The sequence below is a fragment of the Citrus sinensis genome, chromosome 9 (assembly GCF_022201045.2).
Source record: "Citrus sinensis cultivar Valencia sweet orange chromosome 9, DVS_A1.0, whole genome shotgun sequence".
Taxonomy (NCBI): domain Eukaryota; kingdom Viridiplantae; phylum Streptophyta; class Magnoliopsida; order Sapindales; family Rutaceae; genus Citrus; species Citrus sinensis.
Window position 1 is genome coordinate 5,494,994 of NC_068564.1, and position 11,927 is coordinate 5,506,920.

At 31.8% G+C, this 11,927-nt stretch overlaps 3 protein-coding genes across 3 annotated transcripts; all 3 read right to left on the reverse strand.

The window, feature by feature from the left end:
• Positions 1 to 524: 524 nt before the first annotated feature.
• On the reverse strand, positions 525 to 2,113 carry LOC107178583 (F-box protein At5g07610-like). Its single transcript, XM_015533934.2, has one exon. It carries the CDS (start codon positions 1,657 to 1,659, stop codon positions 862 to 864), a length of 798 nt encoding a protein of 265 aa, XP_015389420.2. The 5' UTR covers positions 1,660 to 2,113; the 3' UTR covers positions 525 to 861.
• Positions 2,114 to 5,047: 2,934 nt separating this feature from the next.
• LOC102628383 (GTP-binding protein YPTM2-like) lies at positions 5,048 to 8,366 on the reverse strand. The gene is made up of 8 exons (XM_006489960.4): positions 8,180 to 8,366; positions 7,438 to 7,510; positions 6,674 to 6,721; positions 6,539 to 6,586; positions 6,082 to 6,153; positions 5,826 to 5,981; positions 5,619 to 5,722; positions 5,048 to 5,379 (listed from the first exon to the last, which is right to left on the reverse strand). Exons 1-8 carry the CDS (start codon positions 8,191 to 8,193, stop codon positions 5,283 to 5,285), a joined length of 612 nt encoding a protein of 203 aa, XP_006490023.2. The 5' UTR covers positions 8,194 to 8,366; the 3' UTR covers positions 5,048 to 5,282.
• Positions 8,367 to 10,804: 2,438 nt separating this feature from the next.
• On the reverse strand, positions 10,805 to 11,927 carry LOC102615963 (uncharacterized). The gene is made up of 2 exons (XM_006490003.3): positions 11,513 to 11,927; positions 10,805 to 11,209 (listed from the first exon to the last, which is right to left on the reverse strand). The coding sequence occupies exons 1-2, from the start codon at positions 11,751 to 11,753 to the stop codon at positions 11,019 to 11,021; spliced, it is 432 nt and encodes a 143-aa protein (XP_006490066.2). The 5' UTR covers positions 11,754 to 11,927; the 3' UTR covers positions 10,805 to 11,018.

Consider the following 11,927-nt stretch of genomic DNA (forward strand, 5'->3'; position numbering starts at 1 on the left):
TCATTAGTTTATTTAAAATTTACAATAATTTAAAAAAATTTAAAAAATAAATAAAGCTCAAGTCCGACCTGGCCCGGCCCAGGTCCTCACACAAAACTTGAAGTGAGCTTGAAAAAGCCTAGCCCAAGCCCACTATTTGCCATCCCTAGAGAAGATCCTTCACACCCATGGAACAAAGTGAAGTTCTGAACTTACCTTTGGACATCTATAACTAATGAATTCAAAGACATCTCTTTCTTTTTTATTTTGCTTAACCAGCAAGCTTCTGTATCTTAAGAGGGATGTACTCTTAGTGAGCTAGTGTTTTTGGGTTTTGGGATATTTTTATTTTTGCAATTTCTAACTGTTTTGTTTATTTTGGGACTTCTCGTCCTTATTTTGTGGATTTGTAGTCCTCCTAATCCTTGTATATACTTCTTACAGTTTTATTTAATCTTTTGTTTCTTAGCCAAAAAGAAAAAAAAATTCACACGTTTGGTATAAAATTCAACAAGCAAAATGAAAGCATTACTTAAAGCAATTACTCATTCCATTCATTAATACCATGCACACCATGAAAATTGCTTCAAAATGTACTCAAAACAATGAATTTCAAATGCCAAATAAGCTAATAGAAGAGTTCAACGAGTACATTTGGCCATTTCAAATAAGAAATTTAACCCCACGACTAAAACAGAAAAGAGACTGCTGGTTTACATGTCATATCAATTTAAAAAATTATCTTCAACTAAAAAGCAAGCAAAATCTTATTTGTCTCTCTCTCACATCAAACGAAAATAGTATCTTTTTTTTTTAACTTCATAGATCAATCATACTTGAAACTTATGTTGCAATAGCTCAATTAATGTTGAGGAGCTCATATCATCCAAAAGGGGCAAGAGTCTCCATATAATGATAAGCATGAGACCACTCAAATTTTAGTTGAGAGCCATTAATAACTTCATGACCTGGATCAAAATCACAGATCTTGGTGAAAGTCTTGTCATTAAGGTTGTAGCGTATTGCCTTACCAGGTATGTGTAGCACCATATATGGCTCTTCATCATTTGCTTCTCGAATAATACCAAGTATGGAATATTCATTATAAGCGGAAGGTTGTTGAAAATCATCCAGACTTGCATCAATCTCTGGAAATGCATCTATCAGAGCGTCAAGATCGACATGATACTTGACAAACCAACCTGAATAGTCTCTTTTCATCTCATAGACATTAAACTTTTTTCTACAACGATCATTATTTACAACAATATGTAAATGCTCCCGAGACTCTCCAAAACAGACAACAATTCTACCTAATGCTTCTGCTACCATCATTCCTAATCTTTCTATCGAGTTTGAAGGAACTTGAAATGGAGGCATTGGCATTTCTTGGAGCTGCTCCTCGTCAACTTTGAAACACAAGCAAGAATAAAAAGGATCAATCCAATGGAGAGCACCATTCCAAAATACTCCAACTTTGTGCTTCAAATTATATGGCAAAACAAAAGGAAGACCAGAGAGCCTCCAAGAGGCTGTCTGAGATGAGTAAACCTCAATCTGATAACTTACGCCAGCATTCCCATTCTCTTCCAATGGATCAGAACAGATGCAGACAATTTTAAAGTGGGAAGATTTGGCAGGATCATAAGCTAAGCCAATTCTATGGATAACTCTTGACATTTCATCTACAAAAGGAGGAAGTGAAACAAGCTGATGGGACGTAGGATTGTAAATATTATAATCACACGGTAAATTACTATTGCTTGTAGAGCTTGAACAAAAGAGTAGGCCATTACAAGATTGCAAGATACTTAACCCCAAGGGGTGGTTCGCAACAGTGAGAGACCTAAATGGAGAGCTTATTAACTTGGTACCAAGAGGAAGGAAATCATATTCTGGAATACAGAGATGGCCATAAGCTCTGTGCAGGATAAGACCTGAGACAAGGCGGGCGTCAGGGTAAAGACGGTGGGTGAAGCAAGGACTGGAAATTAAAGACTACCAGTGTTTAGATACACATTTGAATTTCATAAGAGATTTTACGGGTGAGCGAACTAAAATTTCTGTTAAGAGATCTACATTATTAGCTATGGCCTCAGAGGGAGACATAGTTGGGAATTTTGAATTAGACATAGTCACATAGTAGTTGAAAATTTTGAAGCGACACTATCGATAGGAACAGTAGACAATCCTAATTAGGGGTGGGCATAAACCCACAACCCATGGGTTTATCCAAACTCAAACCAAATTAAATGGTTTGTGTTGGATAAATCATGAAAATGGGTTAGATGTGGGTTTTATGTAGAAAATCATTTCATTATGGTTTGGGTATGGTTTACTCATGGGTTATGGACAAAACCCCAACACTCAAATTTTTCAAATGAAATAAATGAAAACAAAATAAATGAACACAAATAAGTGAAAGACCACTATTAAATTTTTTACAGCGTGATCAATTGTTAACAGTTATAAAATGAAAATAACAGTAAAAATAAATTTAAATTAAATAAATATTTTTGTAAATAACATAAATTTTTTTTCTTATTTATAAAAATAATTCCTCCAACATGGAAGGATCATCATAGAAAGAGCAGGAGACTCTACTAAGAAGAAATTTATTATTTATCTTATAGTAAATTTTTATTTGTCATTCAAGTTTTCTTATAATAATTTTTTTATCATTTGACTAATAATTTTCTTATATATTTATTATAAGAAAATTTTCACAAAATAAATAACTATAAAAAAATTTTATTATTAATTTTTTTGTTCATATCAAAACATATATTTCTTATTTTTAATGCTTTATTTTTTATTTAGTTTCTATTCATGTGATTTATTTAATTTAGAATAAATATAAATAAAAGAGTAGTTGAAAATAACGGTAATATTGTAAATTTATACTATTATGGGGGTTTTTGGCCATTATAAAAGCAGAAGGGGGAAAAATAATATATGTTGATTACTGTAGGGGGGAAACTGGCAATCTCCCTAAAATTAAACATATAAGTAGACAACATAATACAAAACTACCAAAACGATAAATAAAAACAAATATTACATAACTAAATAAATAAAAAGTGGCAAAATTTATTATTAGATTGTTAATGTCATGTTTGTGAAAGTTTATTATTAAAGTGTACGTTCTTATTTATTGAGAAATAATAATTTTTGTGATTAAACTTTATTTTGATTTTGTAGTATTCTTTAATTTAAGGATTAAGTTATTGTAAAATTTATAATTTTTATCCACTATATTTTTTTATATTTTAATATCAATTTAATAATTAATAACAATTAATAATTATTATAATTTTGATATAATTAAATTTTATTAAAATAAAAATTATTTTGATAATAAAATTCAAACCAAACCCAAATGGTTTGGTTTGGTTTGGTTTGGGTTAAAAATATTTGGGTTGGATCCAAATTTTTATGGTTTGGTTTGGGTTGACTTAAAATCCAACCCAAACCAACCCATGCCCACCCCTAATCCTAATGGTGTAATGAAGAGGAACTATTAAACTAGATCTCATGAACAAGATAAGAGTTTCCACACAGTAAATTAAGTAAAGAAATTTAACCTAAATGAAAATGTGTGCCGTTACCCAAGTCCAAGTTGCATTTCTGACTCCACTCCACAAATCCACGCAGCAACAACAGCTAACTTTGAAACCCAATTTCGCTATCCCATCATCAAATTGAAAATTGAAACCCTAAAGTCCCAAAGAGGCAAAGATACCACACTCGCCCACTGTTTCTTCTTTGTTTTCCAAATTCTGCTTACCAACTATCACACCAGCCTCTGCTTTTCACAATTCACACGGCCTCCGCCTCATCAATTTCATTCTTTCCTTTTATAATTGGGTCCTTGGTTTTGGGTTCCACCCACCAATGTGAGCTGGACAAGCCCAAAACTTAAAACAAATAATTCATTCATATGCGAAAAATTTGTCTGTATTTTTTTTTTTTAACAATTAGATCGGCAATTCATTAAACACAATTGAAATTCATCGTCAAGTGTCACATCGCCGGCGGCTGCAAATGACAGACCAATCACAAATAAGCAAATGAGAGTTGCCATGCAACGCGCCATCGCCATCTCAGGAAAAAAATAATAATCTAAGTGTTTAATTGAATTTTCATTTAAAACAAGAAATTAATTAATTTGTATTCGGTTATTAAAGTAATTTCAGTTAAAAAAAATAAAAGGAATTTTGATGGGTATCAAAAGGCCAACTCTTGCAGATAATATAAATGGTAAAACGAAAGGAACAGCACATGGTCTCCCAAAGCCTTTCGGAAATTAAGAGAACCTCAAATTTGAAGCCTCCATTGACTACTCTTTCTTCATTTTCTTACTTCCCCTTAAAAAAGTGGTCGCATTTTTAAGTTTATAAAGTAATGCTTTCATCTTCTAAAATCTGTGTTAATTACAATTGAGTCGTGTAAAATTCTTGATACATTAATAGTTTCTCTTGTTCACAACTAAGCAAACAACAAGGTGAAATGGAGTGTGTTTTAACATTTTGGTGTGGAATTTTTGGAGCAAAAGCAAGATCATGAATCCAACAAAAGGAGCAACAGTTTCAAATGCCGCAAAGTCAGTGCATGAAAGTAAAATAAAATACACACACACCGCTCAGTAATTTGATTTTCAAACAATTTTCTTTGACTAATCTTATCTTCTAGTTATTTTGATCGTTATGAAACTTTCTTTAACCGGTTACCCAAGTTCAAATTTCGTGGTTAAGGGGCTAAAACTTTGGAAATTTTACAGAATATGAATTGGCCGTCCCGTCATTTCAAACAGGTCCCAGAATTTCAACTGCTACATCTCAATTAGTAGTTGAACGAGCAAGTATAACAGACATAAGGTTCAGATTTATCAACAAAGCAAAGAAATGCTTGACTAGTATGTATGATGTTTGGGCATGTTTGAATCTTCTGGCTGGCAATATATTTTACCCCAAGTCCTTCTAGAGACAATCAGTTAGTTTATACAATGTTTCCAAGAAATTGAATCTCTGAATGGTATCAAGAAATAATATGAATTGCAACAAAAACGAAAGAAAAAGAACAATTTAATAACATTTGCCACTATCAAGCAACACATCATTTGTACATGCCATATAATAGTAATATAGACTGAAAGAATTGAAATTTCACAATAACTTACAAAAACTAGTAAAGCAATCCGTCATATGATTCATGGGGTAGGAATAGTTTTTCACTGGTTCCTACAACGTGATTGAGAAAGCTACCCATAAACAAATGCACGCAATGAAGGATAAGACAAACGATTAAGTTGAGCAGCAGCTGGCCTTCTGGTTCACCGGTTGTCCTTTTATCTGCACAGTTGGTGGCCTTGCATTGTTCATTGCAGGTTGACTTGCCATCCTACGCAGAAGAAAAACAGGTAAATCATTAACAAGAAACCACAACAATAGTAAATCCTGATCTATATGTAATATAATTGCGTGACACAATCATAACAAATTTTCTGATGAAGTTGTTTAGTTCACTGATTGAAAAGTAGCACCAAATTTTTTTTAACACAAAGTAAGAAAAACTTCACACACTCTCAACATTCTTGAGTAATAAATATAATTACACAATGTGTTACAATGAAGATCTACCTGTTCTTAATGTCAGCAGTCATAGCCATAAAAGCTTGTTCCACGTTCATAGAATCCTTTGCGCTGGTCTCCATGAACGGGATGCCAATTTCATCAGCAAATGCCTTTTGAAATCCCAAACAATAAGATACAACAGGGTCAATTGCATTTTCAATAATTTTGTCAAAGTAAATACATAAGATATCTGAGGGATGAGAATAATTTCACCTTCGCTGTTTCATAAGAGACAACCTTCTTATCAGTGAGATCACACTTGTTTCCAACCAGAAGCTTGTTTACATTTTCACTTGCATAGCGATCAATTTCATTCAACCACTGCTTAACGTTGTTGAAGCTCTCTTGGTCTGTAACATCATAAACAATCTGCCATACATGCCATCAATTCAATGAAAGTAGCCACACGCTAACAAAGGGTAGAACTGTGAGAAATAACAATGAAACTAAGAGTTAAAGGAAAACTTACGATAATGCCATGTGCTCCACGGTAGTAGCTGCTAGTGATTGTCCTGAATCGTTCTTGCCCTGCAGTGTCCCACTGCATGTTCAGAACAAATGAAATCACTAGCTATAAAGAAACACTGGTGAGAAACAAAAAGTGCACACAAACAATATCACGGAGATGCACCAAGGATCAAATCAAAATCCATTGACAAAAGTTAAAACACAAAGAAAAGGGGGTGAAAGACCTCAATGAAACAAAATATTCAAGGAAAAATTCTCAGTGAAAACAAGAAGCACCAATATGATTGTACTGACTTATAGCATAAACTCATGTATACCAACTCGTTAAAGAGTAAAATAAACACACATAAACATAAACAAACGAAAGGAAAAAGTAAGCGAACACGAACACAAATAGACAATGCACTAAATCATCAACAAATCTAAGAAAAAACATAAGATTAAGAAGAGAGCCTCACAATTTGGAGTTTTACAGTCTTCCCGTCTTGCTCCACTGTGCGAATTTTCTACATAACAGAAAACCAGAAACAATATTATGATGAAATGTTAAAACCAAAATAATGATCAATTGAATTTACAACTTAGATACTTACAAAGTCAACCCCAATAGTGCTAATGTAACTGTCCAGGTACGAATCATCCTGTAAAGGATCGACAGAAACTAAAATGTCAGCACAAATAGGTAAATATGAATTAAACTCCAGAAATCAAACTACATTGCATCATGATTCCTTGCTCAGAAACCAAACCATTAGTTTCAACATGTTGTAGGAAACAATGCAAAACATCCAACACAGCAACCGTTGTGTGAAATCCACAAAATACAATTAAGAGATATAGAAATAACACACATATTTAGACTCCATTAGCTTTACTGAGTAAAATCAAAAAATTGCACGAGTACAAAGCAAAGGAGAATATCATTTTCATCAATCAATCCACAATAGTTAAAAGTATGATCATTGGTTTTTCTTTCTTCTTTTAGCAACAAAAAACGCAGAGAAACCAGAAAAAATGCCATAACCATCACATTTTGTCCAGTTCTTATAAGAAAAAATGGAAACCTTTTTTAGCAGAAGAAAGTCTCAGTTCAGGCACAATGACAAGTTGACAACGTTGTCTGTATCCTCTACAGAACCAGAAGAAGCAAAACAAGAAAACCTAAAATCCTAAAAATAGTTGGAAAATTTTCGAAAAAGAAAGGGAAAAAGATAAAACATTCATCATACCATGATGAAGCAGCAACTACTGAGCAGTTGGCAAAGCATATTCATGAAGTTTGAAGCAGGAGAAAATGATTACTAATGCAAATGAGGCAAAAAATGAAAAGACGAGGTTTGGAATTTTTTAATCTTACAGCAAATCTCAGAAGAAGACACGATTTGCCAACTCCAGAGTCTCCAATCAGCAAAAGCTTGAACAAGTAGTCACTGCAAAAACAAAATTAACATAATTTTAATCTCCATGATAAGCGTATCAAGAATTCTAACACCTATTCCTCTTAAACACAATCATTTCCTTACCAAACAAAAAATTAATTAACCCATACAATAAGATACCCATTACACATGTTTGAATTCACCCCAGCACGATATTCTTTAAAACAGACCAACATAATACATAAAGTCAAACAAATTCATTGCATCCATATGAAAATTACCCATTCATCAGAAAAATCACCACAAAGCATCAATGAATTCCCAACAAAAGCCAAGTTTGACCAAGTTATCTACTAGGCCATTAGCTTATAATTCAATGGCAATAAATTCAGCAAATTACAAAAACTGAGCTGAATTATGTCTAATTACAGTAAATTTACATCTTATTAAAGCGTTGATTTAACGAGAAATTGAAACCATAAAACAAATCCAAAGCAAACAGAATAAAATTATGATACTCAATACATAATATACATACACAATCCATAAACAGAAAACACAAAGCTAACAACTTTTTGGAACAAAATAATTGCAGATCCACAGAAATTACCACTTTTAGCAAATACCCATAAAAGATCTTTTGGTAAGAAAACGGAATTCAAATAACAAAGCTAAATGAATAAAAAGAAATTAAGAGGTGTAAAGATCTGGGGGACTTACTATTCAGGATTCATGACTGCAATAAGATGTTGAGGGGGTTCGCGCAGAATCGAACCGGTCCAGCTGGAGATTGGACCGGGAGTTTGGCACAGACAAGCTAAGGAGGTGAGATTGAGAGAGAATTTGACGAAGAAAGCAAAATGTCGATGATGATGATGAAACCGAAAAGTTTGGACAGCTTATAATAATAATATTAATAATGACAACAACATACCACTTAACATATCATCTGGTCAAACTAACGGCGTTACGGTAGAAGGATTGCGTCATTTGTACAGTAATAACACGTGATCGAGTGCAAATTAAGTAATTGAAAAATAAAAAATCACTGATTATATTTTTTTTAAATTCTGTTATACAGACTTTGTTATTGATATTATATCAGACATTACAATTATAATATTTACAATCGTATTAAACAACTGAGACCACCATCATTTATTAATCTACTAAAGCATTTGTCCAGATACTTTAAATCGTCTCTAATATTCGATGGGTGCCTACTCCACTCATATTTTGTAAGGGAACAACTACTAAATAACTGGGACCACCGTCATACATTAACCCACTAAAACACTTACCCAGATACTTTAAACCCTCTCTAATATTCGAGAGGTGCCTCTTCTACTCACATTTTGTAAGGGAGAGAGACTATTAAACAACTGAGACTATCGCCGTACAATAATCCACTAAAGCACGCTCAGATACTTTAAATTTTCTCTAATCTCCAAGAGGTGTCTATTCCACTCACATTTCGTAAGAGAGATTAGTTGATAATTGAGGGAGTTTTAAAACTAACATCTATAATGCTCTTATGGAGGCTCAAACCATTTCACTCAACATTTGTAAGTGCAAGGTTTCTCCCATTGGACTAAAGGCTCATTGTAAAAAAAATACTAATTATTTAATATTAAATTTTTTTTTAATTATAATTCTTGAAATATCTTTTCTAATTAAAATATATCATTTTTTATTACTTTTAGGTGATTACACACACATATACACTAAGGGCCTTTTAGGTAGTATGTTTTAGTTGCTTTTCTCATTAAACAAAAGTGATAATGAATTTGATATTTTCAAATTTATTTTTAAAATTTAAAAATGTGTTCGTTATCATTTTCCCATTAAACAAGGTTCTCGGTTCGAGGCTTGGAAATGCAGCTGCGTTAAATACTTGTTGGGAGAGCTTTGCGGCCCTAGTGGTCATACCCGGCTCGAATCTGAATTAGTCGAAACCCAATATGGTCTTCGGATGCCAGATGGTTTAATACACCAAAAACAAATCTTGAAAATGAGAAAAAACATGTTCGGTAAGAATATTTTAAAGAATAATTTCCATAAACTTAATATTACGTAACGTATAATCATTTTTACTATTCAACTAGTTTGATTGTTTTAATTTTAAGAATAAATTAGATGATCTTATTAATTTTTTAATTAGATGATCTTATTAATTTTTTTTGTTTAAAGAAAATGATAAATTCTACATATTTGATTAATTAATATATAAAAACATAAATATTATAATGTATATAAAAAGAAATTATTATTGTGAGGGAAATTGATTTTTGGGTATAATAATAATAATAATAATAATAATAATAATAATAATAATGTTGGTGTTGATGATAATATTATTATTATTATTTTGAGAGATTGTGGAAGAAAATTGTTCATTTTGGAACTTAATAGTCTAGTGATAAATAAGAAAAATAAGAAAAAGTTGTTTTCTTATTTCTTTTGTTAAAAGTAGAGAATGAATTTTACATTTCTAATAATATTTTTAGAAACAATTTACCAAACACGCATCTAGTATTTTCTGAATTCAAAAAATAAAAAACATGATTTGGAAACAATATCAAAGGCACCCTATGATATAACCACAAACTCTTGTGCAAATTTATTTTGTACAAACTGATGTGACATGATAAAATTTGTTGAATTAAATATTTATTGGCCTATATGATTTATTTATATTGTTTTATATTTTCATTCAACCAATGAATAAATGTTACATTAATTTATAGAAGATAAGTTTGTACAAGAGTTTATAACTATATCATCACTCAAATTTTTTTAGTCTAATAATATGAACAGGCTACTAAATTATAGTATATGTATCCTATCAAATACATTAATATAATTGCCGATCGTCATTAAGCTTATACTTTAACGACGAATAAGCTCCAAAATGACTATTTCTCACTTTCCTTTAAAAAAAAAAAAAGAAATTCATCACCTCTATCATTCCACATCAAATAGAGCAAATAAGTAAATAATTACAAATTAAAAAATTTTAATTTAATTTAATTAGGATTTTAATTACAAGTATTTGTTTAATTTATTAATTTATATTTATTTTTTTAAAAAATATAGATAAAAATCTATTGTAAAAGCTAATGCCAATTGGTAGAGAAACCCAACTCAATAACCTTTAAAATTGCAAAAATATTTGAGCATAAAAAGAGAACTCAGACACAATTCGTAGATAGAAAACAACCCTCATTTAAAAGCACCATTAAAAAAAAAAAAAAAAAAAAACTCTAGCTCTTCTCTTTTAGAACACTCTTTTTATCCAAAAAAAAAACACCATTAAAACCTCTAAAAATGAAAAACACCGCAAGATGAAAGAAGTTTCTAATAAACATCACCTAAATATTAATTGCTCCAAAGTTTAACATCAAATGCTCGATCGTGAGAGATTCTGGGAAATCCCAATAACAATTAGAGATCGAACTGGGTTCCGAAAACCAAAAAATAAAAAAAAATAAAAAAAAAGATGGTTGTATAAAATGCTAATACATCATCATTCATTTGCAAATAAGATTGACAAAAACTATCACTTGAATCTTTTTAAAGATTTTCTCCAAGTCTTGTTTATTTCTTCTTTAGGTTTCTCAGTGTCCCTCAGCTCCATAGGTAAGACGCTCGTTTGAGTACCATCACTATCGGTATCAATGTCTCCTTCAGTTGTCAATCCATCAATTTTTGCTGCTACTGAATCCGCTGCCTTAATCCCCACTTCCACATCTGCATCAAAAGGTTACGATCTTGAATATTAATTGATTAGCCAATTCTGAATTAAAATTTTCAATTAAATATATATACATATATGTAATCGTCAAGTCTTATATTCAATCATTTGGCTTGCTGTCTTTATTTAGGTTTCTGATCATCTAACGGTGCCCAAATTTTCGACTGACCCAGAGTACCATGGTCACAATAACATGTAAATAAACAGCATGTTCAAACCAAGAAAGATACACATATCAAAACGATCATGTAATTAAATTGCATGCGTTTAATTAATAAAATCAAAATAGGGGGCCTTACTTGGATTGGAAAAGAGCCATAGAACAAAGGCACATAAAAGCAACACAATGGGAATAAAATGAACAGAATTCTCAGCAAATTTGGCCCGTGACTTCTCCTTCTTAGCAATCTCTTCAATGGGATCATGAGCCCACAGCTCGGTGCCATCCATGGATACTGATGTTGTTCTCACCCCGGAAACTGGCTTTTGCGACGTGTGCATGTCATCGGACACTCGGCTCCAACTCACCGACCTATACATAATTAATCTTTTTTTTTTTTTGTGTATTTATAAATTTTTGGTGTTGATTAGAGACAGGAAGAGAAGTTAGCGAGTTCAGAGAAAGCAGCTTAGATCTTGGGTGAAAGATTCAGTTTCAGTTTTGTTTTGACAGTCTTTGTTGTATGGAAATGATTAGTAAAGAAAGTCCTTAGC

Excerpts from the sequence above, each read along its gene's own strand:
- LOC107178583 (XM_015533934.2), bottom strand. The coding sequence starts at position 1,659 with ATGTCAAGAGTTATCCATAGAATTGGCTTAGCTTATGATCCTGCCAAA.
- LOC102628383 (XM_006489960.4), bottom strand. Across the intron at positions 5,723-5,825 it reads TCTCTTATGAAACAGCGAAG|GCATTTGCTGATGAAATTGG; the intron begins GTGAAATTATTC and ends GGATTTCAAAAG. Across the intron at positions 5,380-5,618 it reads ACTGCTGACATTAAGAACAG|GATGGCAAGTCAACCTGCAA; the intron begins GTAGATCTTCAT and ends TCTTCTGCGTAG.
- LOC102615963 (XM_006490003.3), bottom strand. The coding sequence starts at position 11,753 with ATGTATAGGTCGGTGAGTTGGAGCCGAGTGTCCGATGACATGCACACG. Across the intron at positions 11,210-11,512 it reads ATGGCTCTTTTCCAATCCAA|ATGTGGAAGTGGGGATTAAG; the intron begins GTAAGGCCCCCT and ends CTTTTGATGCAG.